The sequence below is a fragment of the Microtus pennsylvanicus genome, chromosome 12 (genome assembly GCF_037038515.1).
Source record: "Microtus pennsylvanicus isolate mMicPen1 chromosome 12, mMicPen1.hap1, whole genome shotgun sequence".
Taxonomy (NCBI): Eukaryota; Metazoa; Chordata; class Mammalia; order Rodentia; family Cricetidae; genus Microtus; species Microtus pennsylvanicus.
The window spans coordinates 60,891,656-60,910,190 of NC_134590.1; the positions used below are offsets into that span (position 1 = coordinate 60,891,656).

General features: G+C 51.7%; 1 protein-coding gene across 2 annotated transcripts in view; it reads left to right on the plus strand.

Annotated features, from left to right (window-relative positions):
- The window catches only part of Sorcs2 (sortilin related VPS10 domain containing receptor 2), a 380,264-nt gene that overhangs the window by 231,661 nt on the left and 130,068 nt on the right, over positions 1-18,535 (plus strand). For both annotated transcript variants that reach the window (XM_075943775.1, XM_075943774.1), the window contains exon 3: positions 3,325-3,424. In XM_075943775.1, the coding sequence (XP_075799890.1) occupies positions 3,325-3,424 (100 nt within the window). The remainder of the gene's footprint in view (positions 1-3,324; positions 3,425-18,535) is intronic.

Consider the following 18,535-nt stretch of genomic DNA (forward strand, 5'->3'; position numbering starts at 1 on the left):
AGCCTTTGAAATCAGCGTTTCGAAGTGTTTCTACCTTTTGGCCAGATGGACCGCATTCCAAGTGCTGTGGCCTCAAGTGGCCAGGGGGTGTTGCATTGTAAAGTGGATCCAGCCCTCGCTGCCCCTCCCCTACTCCACTCTGGTTGCTCCAGACCTGTCGGCTCCCCAGAGCCCACTCCTGCCCATCAGCTGGGGCAGCTGGGGCCTGTGGGTGTCCTTGTTAACATGCCCTCAGCATTTCCCAGGTCTCTTGGACCTTCAGCTCCATTGCTGCCTCCTTGTCTCTCCCACCCAAGTCTTCATTTTTCTGTCTGACTCTTCCACCCTCTCCTCTATCTCTGACTCAGGGTATCTCTCTGTGTCTCTCAACTGTCTGTCTCTCTGTCCCTCCTAGTCTGTCTCAGTGTCTTCTTTTTTCTCCCTGTCTCAGTCTCTTTCTCTCCCCCGTTGATCCCCGTCTGTCTGTCTGTCTGTCAATATTTCCCTCCCTTATACGTGTGTCTCTGTCTCTGCTCCCCTCTCCTTTGGATTACCACATCTGTGTCCTGTGGCTGCTACACAATGTTAAGGAACTGAACAGGACCCCTCCACTGTTCTGGAAGTTCCATCCCCGAGAAAAGGAGGCATCTTGGGGCTAGTTCCTTTGGGGGAGCTGATGTTAGAATCTTTTTCCATTTTCTTCATCTCCTAGGGGCTGTAGTCCTCCCGCCATTGCTTCTGTCTCCATGTGACCCCTCCAGTATGGCCTTGGCTTATCTTGATGACATTTGTGGGATCTATGTTTCACTCATGATTTTGGTCGATGTGTTGTTAAAACTACTGGCCAAACAGGGGCAGGTGCTTTTTCCAGGCAGGCACAGTCTCCTCCTCTTCTCTCAGATCTCTGTGTGTCACTTTGTCCGTGCCTGTCTGTGGCCCAGTGGTCCCACCACTCCTGGGTCTCCCCAGTTTCTGCACTGCTGTGCCTCTTCCGGTGTGGTTGCATTTTGCTGCTTTCCTTCCTCATGTGCTTCCCTCCCTTGACAAGTGTCCAGTGGTGGTCATTGGATGCTACTCTCCGAGGCTAGCCCACAACCACAGGTGTCCTAGACCACAGTGGTGGTCATTGGATGCTACTCTTCGAGGCTAGCCCACAACCACAGGTGTCCTAGACCACAGTGGTGGTCATTGGATGCTACTCTCCGAGGCTGTCCCACAACCACAGGTATCCTGGTGTTCTCAGCTTCAGGCAGCTTCTGTAGTTAGGAGGATAGAAAAGAAGCTGGACTGGTTGGACCAGGGCTGAGGCAATGGGTAGCAGCAAGGAAGGGGTGGGCTGTGAGGGGCTGGGGGGACAGGCTCAGGTCTTGGAAAGGGCAGCCAGGGAAGATCCAGCTGCATTAGGCTGCCGGCTCTTAGCTTATAAACAACCGTTGTTTCTACAGGGCTCTGGGCCGTTGTGGATCAATTTCTGCTAATGGGGCCTCTCACTTCCCCTCACCAATGAAAATCAATTCTCTGCGGTTTGGAGAGCAAATGTGCCTGATTAGACAGCAGGCGCTCGGTGGCATCTTTGTTCTCTTGCCCCAGTCCTCCTAAGGAGGCAGGAAGAAGCCAGACCCCAGATGGTCCCCAGGGACCCTACCCTGATGGGCAATCCTGAGAGCCAGAGGATGGGGACTGGGCTGCCTCTCCTGTTGGCCTAAGGGACCTTGTGACCCTGAGGTTTATAAAGTACGGTGGGAACCTGTGGCCACCAAGCCAGTGATAGGAGCGGGGGTGGGGGAGGAGCGAGCGCTACAGGAACAGTGAGCACAGACTGGTGGGGATTGAACGCTTCCAGCGGGTGGAGTATTTATACTAAAGGGGCTCAGGATCTTACTTGAGCCCCTGAGCAAGAAGCCCTGGCCTCCTCCAGCCTCCCTGCAGTCCAAGAGGAGGGCAGATGCCACTGAGGTCACACAGCAAGTACAGGAGGCAGGCAGCACCACAGCCAGGAGTCAAGGCATCACGTGATGCTGAGATCTTAGGCAGAAGAATTGACCAAAGCCAGAGCCCCTGCCCAAGCCCAACTCCCCCAGTGCACTCGGCACGGTCTGCAGTTCCCACATATTTTAGGTGAATCTTTATTATTTTGAATCTGTGTGTAGGTGTGTATCTGTGTGTGGGTATGTTCTCATGCATGCAGACGCCCCAGGAAGACAGAAGCCTCGGATCCCCCAGAGCTAGAGTTAAATACGGGAGCTGTGAACTGAACACAGATCCTCTGGAAGAGCAGCAAATGCTCTTAGCTGCTGAGCCATCTTTCCAGCCCCAGTTCCCACATGTTTTAATGAGTTGTCATAGGAAGCGCTGTAACTTACACTTCAGTGCAGAGGTGAATCTATGGTCTGATGTATCCACAAATAACAGCGCAAGCCTTAGCATCTCTCCCTCCTGTTTTAAGTGGCCTTGGGGCTTCAGTGCTCAGGGAGCTTTTGGGACTTTCCGCCGGCTTCCCCTCACTCTGAGACGGAGGAATGGGGACAGGAGGAACTTAATAGAGGTGGTGTGGAGTAGCTCACTGGGACAGCTCCTGGTGGCACAGATCCTGGGATCTGATTCCCAGCAGGTACCAAGCTTGTCCCTGCTGTCCTGTGCTCAAGACGGGGATCAGCCTGAGCCTGGTTGCTCCTGGTGGAGCTGAGCATTCAGAGAAGGCAGTGGAGGAGCAGATGAAAACATTGGGGTCTCAGCTCAGTCAGTGACTGTGCTGAACGGACTGTGACCTGACGTCAGATGGGCCAGTGTTTGAACCCCGAGTCTGCTGCTTATCAGCTGAGTGGTGCCTCATGCAGGACACTGTCCCCTTGATGCCTACCACTCATCTTTGAATTGAACAAAATGGAATAGATCTTCATGGTTTTGTGGAGCATCGTAGAGATGGAAGGATCAAAAAGTTCTGACTTCTGTGTTGGGTGGCAGTGGTGCACGCCTTTAATCCCAGCACTCAGGAGGCAGAGGCAGGCGAAACTCTGAGTTCAAGGCCAACCTGGCCTACAAAGTGAGTTCTAGGACAGCCAGGGCTACACATAGAAACCCTGTCCCTATCCCTCCACTCCTGCCATAAAATAAAGTTCTGACTTCTGGTTCTCACTCCAGACCTGGGCTGTAGACCTGAGCTAACCTGCTGTCTGCAAGAGAGCCCAGGCTCCTCACTTGCACGTGGGGTGGGGACATGATTCCCCTGGGAGGATGGAGAGGACAGCACTGGGTGTCTCAGCTCTGCCGGTGCTGGCACACCATGGTGCTAGAAAGCCTTCCCCTGGGGGACATGTGTTGACAATTGTCTTTCTGTTCCCATAGGTCCTCAGATTTTGGGACAACCTACACCAAGCTTACTCTCCAGCCTGGTGTCACCACTGTCATTGACAACTTCTATATTTGCCCAGCCAACAAGAGAAAGGTACGTACATACCATGACCGGGTGGCCAACCCTTGGCATCTGGCTCTCCATGACTGCCTGTTCTGCTGGTCTGGTTCTGTTTTGGGATCGTGGTCTAACGTGAGGCACTTGTCCTTCAACTCTCGTTCCTTTGGTTCATTTTGACGAGTGTATTTGAAGCCATCAGCTGGGTCTTTGGAGGAAAACCTGCCTTCTTATCTAGGGCATATTCATCTTCTCCTGTCCTGGAGGCAACCTCCAGCAAGCAGCCAGAGGGGAGAACCAGCGAGCTGGCTGCTGAATCAGATCCATCTGGCTCAGAGTCCTGGCAGCAGCTCTGAGGCCCTTCTCAAGGATGGCATCTTTCCGGGGTTGGTTTGGTTCCATCTCAGAGCGTTGCTTGCTGTCTCTTGGTCTTAGTTTCTAGTTCCTTCTTCCTGTCTAGATGTAGAAGAGGGAAGAACCCGGGCAACCACTCCTGCGTGTGTTCGGCTATATCTTGGCCCACCTGGAGACCCTAGTATGAAGTCAGAATGCTGGACTCAATCTAGAGAAGCAGTGTGAGGTCATAGGAGGGGACTCAGGCAAAGCAGAGTTCAAATCCTAATTCACTTCTCTGTGCTTTAGTGTCCCTGTAGAGAAATGGGTTTAGCCCGCATCTCACACAGAGACTCGAGTGAGTCCTCCATAGTGCTCTTCACAAGATCAGTATCTGGGTCCCAGAGGTACTTGGTTGGTGGTAAAAGAAAAATCCCAACAGTTTGCCACTGGACACAGGCCGAGCTGCTTTCAGCTTGAAGGCCTAAGATGAGAAAGGAAGGAAATGGAGTTTATTGAAGGCCTTTCCTTGAGTAATCCTCAAGGAAATCCTCAGATTTCCATGTTGGGAGAATCACACGTACAAGTCAACTTTTATAGGGCGGAGGAGAGATGCATGGGCAACGGGCATGAAGACCACATGCTGGGTGGTACCTTCACCCATCCCATGGCTGTCATGCTGTCTCCACTCCCAGTGCCCCCACCCCACATTCTGACCCGACTTTGCCATCAACCCTGGCCTCCTACAGTGCTTGTGTTCTTTGTGTTAGCGGATATGCAGATTAAGGCGTAAGGAGGTCATACTCCTGCAGGCCACCAGATGTTTCAGGTTCTAAAATCTAAAGAAATGGCATTTAGAAAGTAACCTACTAGTCACGTAGCCATAACTTTCTATTTGTTTGATGCTGGACAAAAGGAGGGAAAACACCAATTTTGCCAAGAGCCAACCCCAGAGGAGCATCCCTGGTAGAGCCCGGGGCCAGTGTTTGAGCATCCCACAGAGTGCGTGGAAACACAGATGGTGCTGCAGCAGGAGTGTACTCTGGTGGTTGTAGTTCCGGCAAGGATTCCGGGACTCAGACAGTTGGAGCCTGTCCTGAGCACCACCCACTGCAGGTCGGGTATGTGGGATGACCAGAGCCTGCAGAGTGCTGCAGTGGAGCTGCAGAGGAACTCAGCTGTTTGCTTTTTGTAAGATTTAGGTTTAATTTTTGATTCTGTGTACAAGCTTTTGCTTGCTTGTATATACATGTGCCATGTGTGTATACCTGGTACCCATGAAGGTGACATCAGATCCCTTGGGACTGTAGTTACGGGTGATGAGGAGCCACCATGTGAGTGCTTGGAACTGGACTCAGGTCTTCTGCAGGAGAAGCTCCTGACTCCAGCCCCTGCCACTGCTTTTGAATGGGGTGCCATCTTCCCTGCTAGAGCAGGTCGCCTGGCTTTGGATCTTCCTCTCCTTGACTTCTCTCCTGTGAAAGCTTCCTCCTGGACAGGATGGGAATAGATTTGGGAAGGCTACTGCAGAAGACCAGGGGACCCTTGTCTTGGGGCTTTGGCAGATAAGGAGGAGGAGTGTGGGTTGGTTTTAGCTTTCCCTGCCTCTTCTTAGACCCCTCCCTCATGACTCATATGGGCATTCTCACTCCATCCCCAGCTGTCCAAACAGTGAGGCATTGCTATCGCAGTTCCCAGGGAAGAGATCTGGAAGGGAAAGTCAGAGTCACCTCACCACACACCTCCTAGTAGGAGACCTGCGTCTGAAACAGCTTCTCGCGTCTAAGCTAAGGGGACACGATGTTGTCCACACTCAGGGCAGCTGTGGGGACCTCTACCAGTCAGGAACCATAAGTGCATGGAAGGATCAGGAAAGACCCTTTGTCTCCCTGTCTGCCGCGTGTCCTTCCTACTGTAGTGGTGATGGTTTGTGTGACAGAAGTGACCTTTAAAAGTAGATGCTGAAGGTCAGACTCAGTGAACAGCGCCATGTTCCCATTGCTAGAGCAATTCTCAAGTCATATGGGTTCAGCCAGCGTTGGTGACAGGGTGAGGAGTTTACAGAGCAGCCTGCAGGCTGTGTCTGTATACGAAAGGAAGATGGCAGAAGCAGCCAAGATAGTAAAATCCAAGGGAGCCTCGGATGCCGTGAGGGTAGGGAAGGCTTCCCAGGGAGGTTGGGGGGTGGGAAGCCATGAGGTCAGGCCTAAGGTTCCTTCTTGGACTGGGACCCCAACCTTGACCCTTCCAAGCCTCAGTGATGGTGCATATAACAGAAAGCCGCGATGTATGGACTATGGACTCAGAAGAGAGTTCTGGAAAGGGCCTTCTGTGCAGTCTGGTTCGCATTCAGAATTCTTGGCTTCTGCAGCCACCGAGATGAGGCAGCAAGACATTTGCAGTTTCAAAAGGACACAACAATCAGCCCTGCTAGGGATGTGTGGTTTGAACACTCCCTGCATCCATGCTGACTTGGCCTAGCCCAGCCCAATTCAGTTCCATGTTGCCAGGGGGCAAGAAAATGGCAAGTGTTTGCTTTATTCCAGGCTCAGTCTGCTGGCTGTTGGTTTGTGCTATCTGGTGTATCCTGGTTCCACTCTGGGCCCCATTTTTTCCATGTGTAAGTGAAGACTGCAAACTGAAGGCTGTACAAAGCCCCATGAGTTCCGTTCTCCTGGCCTCTGCTGGCCTCTTAGAAACCCATGCATGGGCAGAGCACCCACTGGGGAAGCAATCCCAACTTGGCTCTGTCCACACCTCAGCCATCTAAGACCTCTACAGGAGGCAGCTGGGTCTCCATGCTCCTCCTTGTAGGCTCCGGCAGTCCACACATAGATCAGGCAAAGGTCTGACTGGACACCGAGCTGAACCCTGGTGCTGGGGACGGAAATGCTTTGCCTAGGCCAGGTACAGGCTGAGGACCTTATGTGACCCAATCCTTTGCTGGATCTAGGAAGCTTCGTGGATAGCTAGAACCTTCTAGAACCTTTGAGAGCCCAATGGGGCCTGAGAAAGCCTGAAGCCCATGCAGCATGTTTGTGACAAGATTAAGAAAACACACCAAAGTGGATGCCCCATCTGCCCCTGCCCCCACATTGACTGTGACGTGGGGTGGTAAGGCCCTCTCTTGCAGGGCCCCTGGGCGAGGCACTCCCTGTTGTAGGGTGATGGATAGCTCTGCTGCAAAGTGGGAATCTGATTAGGAAGCCATTTTGTAGCAATTACAGACGGAGTGGTTCTTTTTTGGCTTCTTGGGAGACCACTTTGTGAGCTGTCTTCAAAACGAGCTCTCTTTGATTTTTTTTGTCTTGCCTGCAGTATAATCAGAGTGTGGCCCCAGGCATGACTTTGTGCCACCTCAGACATAACTCTGGCCTGTGACTCTCCCTTCCGAGCTGCCATGGTTCTCACACGGGCTTTATGTGGCAAACACATCTCCGAACGGTCCCCAAGAGTGCTGGAGCATGGAGAGCTGTGAAGGTCTGGTCCTGAGGAGATGCCTACTGAGAAAGGCTTTTAAGTGTCATGTTTTGCATTAAAAATTCATGGGGACTGTCATCGTGTACAAGGTATCTATGTTGGATTAGATGCTGAAATCTCACACATACCTTGTCACCAAGAAAACCCTTGAGGAACGGATGGCCTGAAAGAATGCTGATTCCCGGGTGCCCTGTCCACTCCACTGAGGCCCTCCCTGTGACTTGTGGCCAGAGTATGTCAGTCTTTCTTCACTCATCTCCTTCCCCCGCTACCCCCCCAGCCTTACAAGGTGGGGAACAAGTGGATCAAACCACAACCCTGCATCTTAGAAGCTGGCTTCATTGCCAAGAGCCAGTACCTGCATTTTGCAGGCAAGCCAGTGGTGACAGGGAAGGCAAGGTCCCCTAGGACTCAGTTGCCAGACAGGCTGCTGTGTGCAACCTTGCATGCATGTGTCCTGGCAGACCCTCTGGGCGAGGGTTCCTGCAATCTTATGTTTTACAAGGGAGAGGGAGAGGCCCAGGTGGGTGAACAGACTTCCATGAGTTCTCACAAGTGGGTCAAGAGTGCCTCAGCCCCAGGTGCTCCTCAGGCTTCATATCCATAGGAGCCCAAACAGCGGGAGGAGAGCTGCGCAGAGATCCGGAACCAGAGCTACATATTAGCCACTGACAGCAGCTTGGATCCCAGGCCTGTGGGTCTCCTGGGATGACGTCACAAGGGGTCTTCCAGCTCTATTGATCGTCAGCTATGCCCCTGCCCTCAGCCCCTGCCTGTGGATTCCTCTGGACCCTTTTGAACTGTGTGATGTTTTTGTGTGGGTCTGCCTGCTGCCTTTACTGGTTTTTCCCACACTGCTAGCTTCTTTGCCAGTCTGTCTTTCCTCTCTCCCCATCTTCCTCTAAGCTATCGCGAGTCCACAGTGCTGAGCCCAGCTCTGCCTTGTTCCTGCTCCACCACAGCAGAAGCCTCGTCTCTGCCCAGCTCACGGAGGCCCTCGTGGTAATCCAGGTTCTCCTTTCCTCTCTTCTCTGGTGTGGGCCAGAGCAGTGTATAATCTAAGATCAGCTCCTGCTCCATGGCTATGGCAGTGCAGGCTTAGTTCTGTGCTTGGAGAATACCAAGGACAGCCCAACCCCTCCAGCCACTCCAATCCAGTCAGAACACAGCAACCTGGTGGCTCTCTCTGACACTGTGGAGGGTTTGAGGATCGCAGATCCGATCTCAGTCCAGACTTAACTCAGATTGTCCCAGCAGTAGGTGGGTCCTTTTTCCTTCCCACACTAAAGTACGTGCCCGGCTGTGCTGTCTGCTGCTTTGACGTCGGTCCTTCTGAGGGTCCTACTTTCTGCCTTGGGCCTAACATCTGATCAAGAATGTAGCCCAAGGCAAGAAGGCTGGAAGGATGGGAGGACAGGCTTTTTGAGGGCTTGGATCCCAGGCTCTGTGCTTCCTAGTCCTCAGCTTCTGCTTACAGGCTACCACATGTGGATCACGATATTATCTCATCTCTAGTGACCCATCCTCCAGGGATGCTTTAAGGTTCTGAACCTGCGTGTATAACTCAGAAGGGGTCAAGTCTCTACTGTGCATCCTGTCTCACCATGGCTGACATGGGGCTGAAACTTTAGCCATCCTCTGTGTCACCAGCAGAACAACTGACTCCCTGTGGACCTGAGATGATGTGGATCTGAGATGCACATTTAACTTCATGTGCATGTTCAGACTGGGCTTTGGCAATCCTGGTACATGATATCTGTGTCTTTTCATGACATAGATGATGGCCCTGCCATGGCATACTTACATATGGTTTGGCAGCCAAAACTCATACTCAACATGTCTCAACATGTACCAGGAGCATGAAAAGCGCTCTCTCTCTCTCTCTCTCTCTCTCTCTCTCTCTCTCTCTCTGTGTGTGTGTGTGTGTGTGTGTGTGTGCATGCACATGCATGTGCATGTTGGGGGGGTCTCAAGCAGCCCTCAAGTTTTGTGCTTCCTAATGAGCACTGGGAAATTTTCCTGCAAAAATGTCTGTGCAGGTCTCAGGGAGCACTGAGAGACCTCAGTGTTGCTGCACATCTACAAATCAAGGTTGTTCTCCATGATGCGCTCCATCAAGATATCATGAAGAGCAGATCCCCTCCAGGGCTCCCTGGCCAGCACATATGGGCACCTCCCTATCACCTTCCTGCTCCTATTCCTGACGGAGTCACCACCGTCTTCTGGGCTTGTCTGTGCTCTCATCTGCAGCATTCCTCCCCTGGTCCACAGCTGGATCAGGGACCAGAGGCCACATCTGTACCCTGGACTGGAGGAGTGGCAGGGTAAAGGAACAGGAAGGGATAGCTTCTCAGTGAGGCATCCTGGCATGGTGCCTGGGTGTGGACACATGATGTATTGACAGAATCCACAGTGACTCTGCACAAGAGAAAAGGGTAGCCGGGCAACGTGAGAGCAGACATGTCCTCTTTGATCCCGGTGTTCTAAACTGAGTGTCCAGAGACAACAGCAGTGTGGCAGGGTCCCTGGATGCCATACTTGGAGCCATGTGCCTATGGTGATTTGTCAGCCCTTGCCTGCCCCTGCGGAGGATGCCCCTACCCCTCCATACTGAAGGTGAGGAATTGCCTTGGCAGAGATGCAGCCTGGGAGCTGCTGTCAGGCCTTGAGATAGAAGTGAGAAAAGAAACGCAACAAAAAAGGTATAAAAGTCCTTCATAGGGATGACATGATCAGAGTAAGGCTGGGGGGGGTGTCATAGACACCATAGTTGGACAGGCCCAGAGAAGAGCCTTCAGAGAAACCCCCAAACAAGGGGATACTTGATTTTTCTGAGTTTGGGGGAAGCTGGTGGAAAGTTTTGCACTGTTGTGATTTAGCTGGGGCCAAGCCTGTGTGACAGAGGAGCACAGAGGTGCCAGGTACTGGGCAAGCCCATTCATTACTAACTGTAAAAACTACAACACTGCACGGCTTCTCAATTTTCTGTTAGAGAGAGGGGAGAGGGAAGGAGGGTTTCTTAGAGCCACTGGCATCTTAAAGAGGCAGTTTCATGGTCTCTCGGCTTGGTCATGGCAGCCCCTGATGCTGACAAAGCCAGGCAGCTTGCTCCTCAGAACCATGGTCAGTACTGCTGGTTCTCAGATCTGCAGCCAGAGACTGGGGCTCATAAAGCTTAGTGGGCTGATGAAGATTTGCCATCCCCCCATTCTTGCGTGTGGTCAATACCCTTCTTCTACCCCACCCTTCTGACAGCCTAGGGTAGATGGAAGCAGGCACTGCTGGGTCATGAGACCTAGTCTAGCATCCCTCCTCATCCCGTGGGTCAGGACTGTCGTAAACATGGGGAGACATGCTGGGAATGTGGCCATCAAGGATACAGAGAATCGAGATTCCAGGACCTTCCCTTGTACAGTCAGAGTTTGAGGGTCTTGGAGGTCAGACTCGAGAAATGATAATAAATACCACAGACCCAGGAAGCTTCTGCATGAGGGAAGGAAGGGATCTTGCAATTGATGTGGTTTTTCTGGAAGTCCTTTGATTGGAGTATAGGACTGGAGGGGCGGCAAGAATCAGGAAGAGGCAACTATTTATCCAACTACCCATTCATCCATCTTTCCATCTGTCCATCCACTCGCTCAGCCAGTGCCCATCCCATTACCAATGGTGCTGCCCTGTGAGTCTGACCTTGGTGAACAGGAACATGACTAAGAGGGCCCTGGCTCAAGGGATGTCCTGTCAAAGAGGGGATGCCAGTCCCTGAAATGAGGTGCCTTTGAGGAGGTAACTTGAAGGCCCCAGAATGGGACTTGGAGAGTCCAGAATGTCTGGGAAATGGGGGAAAGAACTGTGTATGCTCACTTCTGGGCCCATTTTCTGGGTGGGCTCCCTGGGGGTACCAGCCCAGGATAAGCCTCTTCAGATCTTTCCCCATTTGATCCTGAGCTCTGTCAAGCCTTAAACATCAAAGAGGAGGAGGTGGCCCCAGTGTGACTCCCCTGCTATAGGGAGCAGGACGAGCATGGATCTGAACACTCCAGCCCTCTGAACAAAACTGGGACCCCTGGGTCATCCCTGTTGGCCTCTGGCCTCTCTGGACTTGTTTCATGAGAAGGTTCAAGCTTGCAGAGCCTTTTTCTTCCAGAATGGATGAGGGCCAGTGAGAGAAGCCAGAGCACAGGACCCTGGTGAGAGGTCTATCAATCTTCCCTGCCAAATGACAAGGCCCAGTATACACACACACACACACACACACACACACACACACACACCACTACCACCACCACCACCAGCAGCAGCAGCAGCCTCCCCGTCCCCGCCCTGTAGCCAGTAATCTCTCCTGTCCAAGGAACACCAACTCATTGGGCTGCCTATATACAAAGATTTTGTTTCAGAAACAGTGAACCCCTTGCAATGCCAGCCTAATGCATAAGGAATTACACCATCTGAAAGCCATTAGGATACCACTGGAGAGAGGCCAAGAGCCCAGGCTTCTCAGAGATACCTCCAGGGCCTTTCACCTCGGGAGCTGGTCCAAGGCAGATAAGACTCAATTCCGACTCTGAAGATGCATAGACTCTCATACCCCAGAGTTAGGATGAGCAGAATGAAAATGGCCTCAGGGCAGCCACTCATGCCACAGTATGCCCTCTTCTTTCTCAAGGACTCCACGGCCAGGAGAACCTACTGTGTGACAGGAGCTCGGGTCAGCATGGTGACTCCTTGTATGTCTATTTCTCATGACTACAAGGGAGTACTGAGACTTCAGGAGGACCCAGCAATGACAGAGGCCACACACACAGACAGCAGTATCCCCGAGATGCTAAGCAGGGCCACGTTGTCAGGCTCCTAGGGGACTAGTGGCTGCCCCAGGTCCCAGGATTGGGAACTGAGTGGATTTGCGTTCATGTGCTCTGGAGCCCAAACACTTCTTTCTCCATAGCCTTGGATGATATTCATTTTGTACTGGGATGCCCTGTCTTTGGAGCTGGGCCTCTTTCATACCACCCGTGTATGCTGAAGGCTTTGTGACACTGTCATCAGGGACAGACCTCTGTTAGCTCAAGTTGTCACTGGGTACCATAGACTCACTGAAATAAACAGCAATGCCCACTTACTTCCTGTCTTAGAGGCTGCATGTCTGAGACCCAGTGCCAGCATGGATAGCTTTTGGGGTCAGTTCTCTTAGATTGCAGGCCCCATTGTTTGTGTCCTCACATAGGAAAAGGCATGTCCAGATTTCGGCCCCTTCTCATAAGGAAGGGTCCTGGTCCCTTTTATGGTGGCTGCACTCCCATGTCCTAGCTACCTTGCAAAGGCTCACACTCCAGATGCTATCACCTGGGGTCAGGGGTCCAGCATGTGACAGCCGGGGAAGAGCTTTCTTTCAATACACTGAAGGCTGCTAGGTCCTCTCTCTCTCTCTCCTCCCTCATGACCATGGAGATAAGATGTCACCATTTCAGTGGTGGCTCAGACAAGCTCAGAACTTGGCCTTAGTCACCAATCTGACAGGAGGCAGAACAGTCTTGAGTAGGGTTCTGGCATCTCTCTTTGTCCTGCCATTTATCCAGGGTCTGGGTGTCACTCCAGGTACCCAAAGAGGGGGTCTGAGCCCCGGGTGGCTCACTGGTCCTTAGGTAGTTCTGTATCTCCTAACCCCTCTTCACTTTAATCCTACATATCTCCTTAAGGGGAGTCCCTGCTGACTTAGCATCCAGTAAATAAACAGTTCTGTCCCTTTGGGAAAAGGGGAGACTTTGGGTTTACTTCCCTTGTGCCTTAAGGCAGCTGAGAGGACCCAGCAAGGTGACCATATGGTACAGCGGGGAAGGCCAGCAGCTTTATCCTGTATAGCCACTACCAGGACATTTTCCGCCCCTGACCTCACTGAAGATGAAAATTCCCGAAAGAGCATGTGGATGATCTTCATTTCCGGGACTGATCCTCATTCCCACAGCTGTGTTTGCTCCCATGCTAATCCCCACTCTCACGGGTGATGTCCATACCCAAAGCTGATCCCCATTTCCTCTTCTGATCCTTGCTCCCATTTCCCGTCCCTCCTCTGATCCCTGTTCCCATGCTGATCCCTGTCCCCCTCTGCTGATCCTCATTTTCATGGCTGATCCCTAATCCCATGAAACCCTGCTCCGTTTCTGTTAAACGAGAAATGGGACTCCAGGACACATCATCTGATAAGCTGTGTTTGCTGCAGCCTCAATTTCATCCTTTTCCGTGTCTATCGAAAACAGTTGCAAATATTGTTTTTATCCCTTGTGTATTGGGGCCTCTCGTGAAGCTTAAAGGATTTCTGTTTGGTAAAAATAGCTGGAGTTTGCAAATGGGCTCCACACTGGGTATCCCCAGGCAGGTGTGAGCACCCTGCATAGCTGGGGGAGGGGCTCCAGCCTCTGCTTTTTTACTTACAGCACCTTCTGTCTGCTTTCTTAGTCCCTGAATCCCAAGGCTGCTAAACCAAATCTGTCCCATGCTTGTCTGTCAAAGATGCTCTTCTCTGAGCCTTTGCTACATGAATGACACCACATCCACACAAGGGCACAGGTCCCATGGCTCCCAGCATCCCACATCCTGCCCCTCCCCTGCCCTCATGGCTTCAGCAGCCTTCTCTGGGTCACCCTGGCATTCCCTCTGCTTACAGAACCCAGCTCTGCCTGGAACACGCTTCATCCCTGGCACATGTTTGGAGCCTTGGTCTGGCTTTGAGGTCCTGTTTTCCAGCCTGGGCCTGCTCACCTTCCCACCTCAGTACGTAGGGCTGCCAGCTGTGCCCACTGCCAACTGACTGTAGAAGGGAGCCCACTCACAGAGCCTTCGCTCAGGCCCCACTTCCCTCCCTCAGTTCTCCAAGGCTCACCTACCTTCCCTAAAACCAGCTAAGTTCAGGACCCTGATGTGAACCCTTCCACCCTTCCCCTGTCACAGCCTAGCAGCAAAGGTGCCCCTGTGTGGGGCTCTGGAGCCAACCTCTGCACCGAGGGGAAACACCCACGGAAAGAGCTGTATTTCTTTAGCCGTTTCCTCCAGCTCCCAGCCCTACACCCGAATAATGCCTTGAACAAGTGACTGTGTGGTGAACAAACTGACTTTGAAAACTCCCTGGTGAAATTTAAGAACACAGCACCCACTTGTGGCTGTTTGTTTCTGGCCAGTGCCTGGGCTTCTGCTCTGCACCGTTCATGCCCTTCCTCCTCCATCCAGAACACAGCAATTGTCACGTTCTTTTCAGAAGCAAAGAGAATTCTCTTCCTACAAGTAATCCGTGATCAGAATTGCTGGCTAAAAGATGGGATGGTGTCACCAGAAACGTGGTGACTGGGCACTCAGTGACCACGTGTCTGTCGCTACATGGGGAAACATGTCCACTTCTCCGTGGTTCTTCGTCTGTCAGTCTGTTGGGGGTGTAGGACAAGGGGAGGGGATAAAGACAGCGCTGAAGCTCTCTGACCGCCTTTCTTTTCTATTAGCCATGCACATGGGCCGACTCTAGGAGTCTCCAGTGCTATGGATGGATGATACCAGCCACTAGGGAGCTCATCCTTCATCCTGTCTCTATGCACTGTGGAGTCTGAGTGACATCCCTTCCCCCAGAGATGCAGACATCTGATCTCCAGAGTCTCAGACTTTTCACCTTATGTGCCAACCCAGACTTTGAGGATGGGATCAAATAGAGGATTGTAAGACAAGGACACCACCTCCCCTGAAGAGCCCCAGTGTCACCACAAGATCCTTAGAGGAGGAAGGCAGGGGTTTAGATAGAGATTGAAGATGCTGTGTTGTGGCTCTGAAGGTGAAGGAAGGATGTGTGCAGCCAAGAAACGCTGGCACCTCTAGACAAGACAAAGCAGAGGCCGATCCTCCACACTCATTGCCATCTCCTGAGCAGGTCAGGGGGGTCGCTAGGGCTCAGAGTGGGATAAGGACACTCCACAGCATTCCCAGCTCTGTAGAACCAAACCACAGCTTGGAGAAGGGGTACCAAGTGGGGGCATTGGTGGGAAACTCTTACGGGAAAGGACCTGTTGCTGTACCAAATCACCATAAGCCTGGTAGCTCCAGACATCATGGATTCATTGCCCTGCATGTCTGCAGAATCAAGTTTCTAGTGTGTCTTCTGAGTCGAGAGCCAGGAGCAGCAGGGGCCATGACTGCTTCAGGGTGGAGCTGCCTGCTCCCTACCTGCCAAGGGGCTACGAACCAGCTGCACCCCTGCTTTCAGGAAGGTCTTCTGTTTAGACCATGTCATTTCCAAGGCGGGCTCTGGTGGCTTGCTCTCGTCTTTCCTGGCCGGGGAATGTTTCAGGATGACCTCTGTGCTCCTAGAAGTTTCAGTGGTGCCTTGATTGTTTTCTGCCATCCATGGTAGAAGGTGTTAGAACTGATGAACACAAGCAAGGTGACTTTACTTTTGCGGCTTTGCAGCACAGGGCCCCTGCCTCCCAACCCTTCCAGAGGAGCCTTGCTGTATTTGTCAGCTAAGACTCCTGGAGCTTTCCTTCCAGTTTGATCCAGTGGACATCTGCCTGTCTTTGTGCTACTAGACATGTTGGGTCCAGCCAAAGGTCTGGATACTGAAAAAAATCCCAGCCCAGAAGGAAGGTAGAGGAGAGGATAGGCAGTCTGTGCCTGAGCACTGGACAGAGAGCCTCTCAGAGCTGGCACATGCAGAGGAGCCTTGACCCGGCGACAAAGAGCTGGCTGCAGTGGAGATGGTTCTGTGCATCCCACGCTTGCTTGCTGTCCCACTGCAGAGCTGGGTCTGCTCAACCATCAGGCATTGGGTGTCCGATGCTCATGACTGCATCACCTCAGGGCCTTTGCACCTGAGCAGTAACAGCGTGTTAGCCCCGATCCCCATCACATGGTCTTTTGTGACTCTGAATAATTGATTGGCACCTGCTGGGTCAGGGCTATTCATGAAAGGAGACTGGTTCACAAAGGATTGGGTGTATGAATAAATGATAATGTACAGATAATACCACCGTGTAATTACTGGGGTATAGGAGAGCAGTTACACGGCTAATTATGCCTCGTCGCCGTGCCGCCGGCTCTGTACATTGTGGAGTCTAAAATGGCTACAGGCACAGAAAAACTGCTCTCCACGTGGGTCATAAACAGGAACTCAAGGACACGGCTGCGGCATGAATTCTAATTGTCATGTAATTAGAGAGCAATTAAATAGCTATTTGTCCCATATAAATTAGCCATTAGCCGTCCTCTGTGTCCTGCTGTACTTTTAATAAGGTGTGGTGTCTCCCTTACTGACAGGAAAGTAAATACTCTGAGCCGAGGGGGAGACCCACTGGGGACGGGGTGGGCGAGCTCCTGGAGGTCCTGGCCAGGGGTCTCTGTGGTTTCTGACCTTAGCACTGATGGGCTAGTTTTCTGTCTGTGGCTAGAAGATAAATACCTTCGGATGGTGTCTTTGTCCTCCAGACACTGGCACATTTAGTGAGCCAAACGGGGATGCTGCCTGCCTTGTGACCCTGCTACTCTCAAGTTCTTTGAGAGAGATCCTGGCTTCTCTTATATATCTTTGCCAGCCACTGCTCCTCAGCTCCCTGACGATCTATATCTGTATCTGTATCTATATCATCTATGTCTGTATCTGTACCTATACCTGTATCATCTATATCTATATCTATATATATACCTATATCTATTATACACATGAGAAGGGGGGCTGTGAAGGCAGAGCACCCACCAGATAACCACAGGAAACAAAGACAGACTTAGAGGAGCAGAGCCCTCCTGCTCCCTCCCCTCCCTATGTGAAGAGGGAGCCTGGACACCCGGTTCACCTTAGAGGCTCCACAGTGCCACCCAGCGGTGGCCTCTCCCTCCGGCGCACCTGCTCCAAGGCAGCCCAAAAGTTTGCCTCACCCACACCTGCCAACCTCTCTCTGAACACGAAGTCCATGTTCATAACATCTCAATGAACTGAGGTATGGCAGGAGCAGAGGCAGAAAGAGGGGTGCGGTGGGAACGGGATAGAGATGAAAAACAGCTGGGGCAGGAGGTGGGCGTGAGAGCCAGGGAAAAGGTGAAAGACTGCTGTGGATGCATGGGGGCAGGATGTATGGGGCAAACAAAACAGGTGAGGTGTGGAGGATGAGCTGAGGGAGCTCTTGGGGATAGGAGGGGAGTGAGGATGGAAGGTGTCCTGGATAGAAAGATGACCAAACACCAGCCTGGGAGCCCCTGCATCTCTGGGTGGGTGTTGGATGCCCTTTGGGGAGGAGAGCAGGAGACAGCCATTGCTGAGTTGCTCTTAGTGTTCCGATTTTTTTCTTAAATTATGAGGTACAAATAATTTATCATTTTCTTCAAAAAATAAAAAGATGTAGTTATCTGTCAAAAACAAAACTATATTTTCAGTATTGAACTTCAAAATAGTAAAATGCTTTTCAAAGCTAACAGACACAGAAGAGTCTGAACTTATGGTTTTATACCCAACTAAACTGTCCTTGTAAGTTAGACTTCAGCCATCTATAAATAGAAGATAATAAATTAGTAAGATAGTAAATTAGACACACCAGGAATGGTACGTAAGGCAAGATATCTTGAAAAATATTTGCTGCAGAGGGACAGATGAGGCTCCACGTGGGTAAGGCAGAAGCAATTAGCAGCGTACAGTGGGGACAGGGAACAAGTGGCTCCCACATACAACTGAATGGGTGGGAAACTGCTATCTGTGCCAAACTATTTTCCTGGGAAGAAAAATGTATCAATGAGGATGGAATGTGGAGAAGAGAGAGGCAGAGGGAGGAGAGGCAGAGGCAGCGGGCTGTCAGAAAGTGCCACTCCCCTTCTTACATTAGACCCAGGGAGAAGTGTTCCTTGAGAAGTAGTTTGTACAATTTAAATAGCCTTTGCTGTAGACAGTCAGGATGTTTATCACCCATGCAAGTGAAAAGGAAGAGAGGCACACGGGAGAGGACACAAGCAGAAGGGAATGGCTGACAGTCAGAACACACCATATGAGATGGGGAAATCCTAGACGACCAGGTGGCCTTATCATAGGTGCAGGAATTGACCTTGGCTTTGCATCCTGTCGGGGAGGGAGGGCTGAGAGAGAATGGGGCTAGGGAAGAGACAGCATCTGCTTCCCATCATTCCCAGAGGCACACTCTGGAGACTGGACGTTGTCTATGGACCTGGTAAGTCTACAAGGTAGGGAAGTCATTTGTCAACTGGCAGATGACATTGTGATTCCAGATGTTATGATTAGGACCCCTCTGTCATCTCCATGGCAAGCCACCTTGGCTCTACCTCAGCTTCTACCCCAGTCAAGAACACTTTCCCATGAGCTGGCTC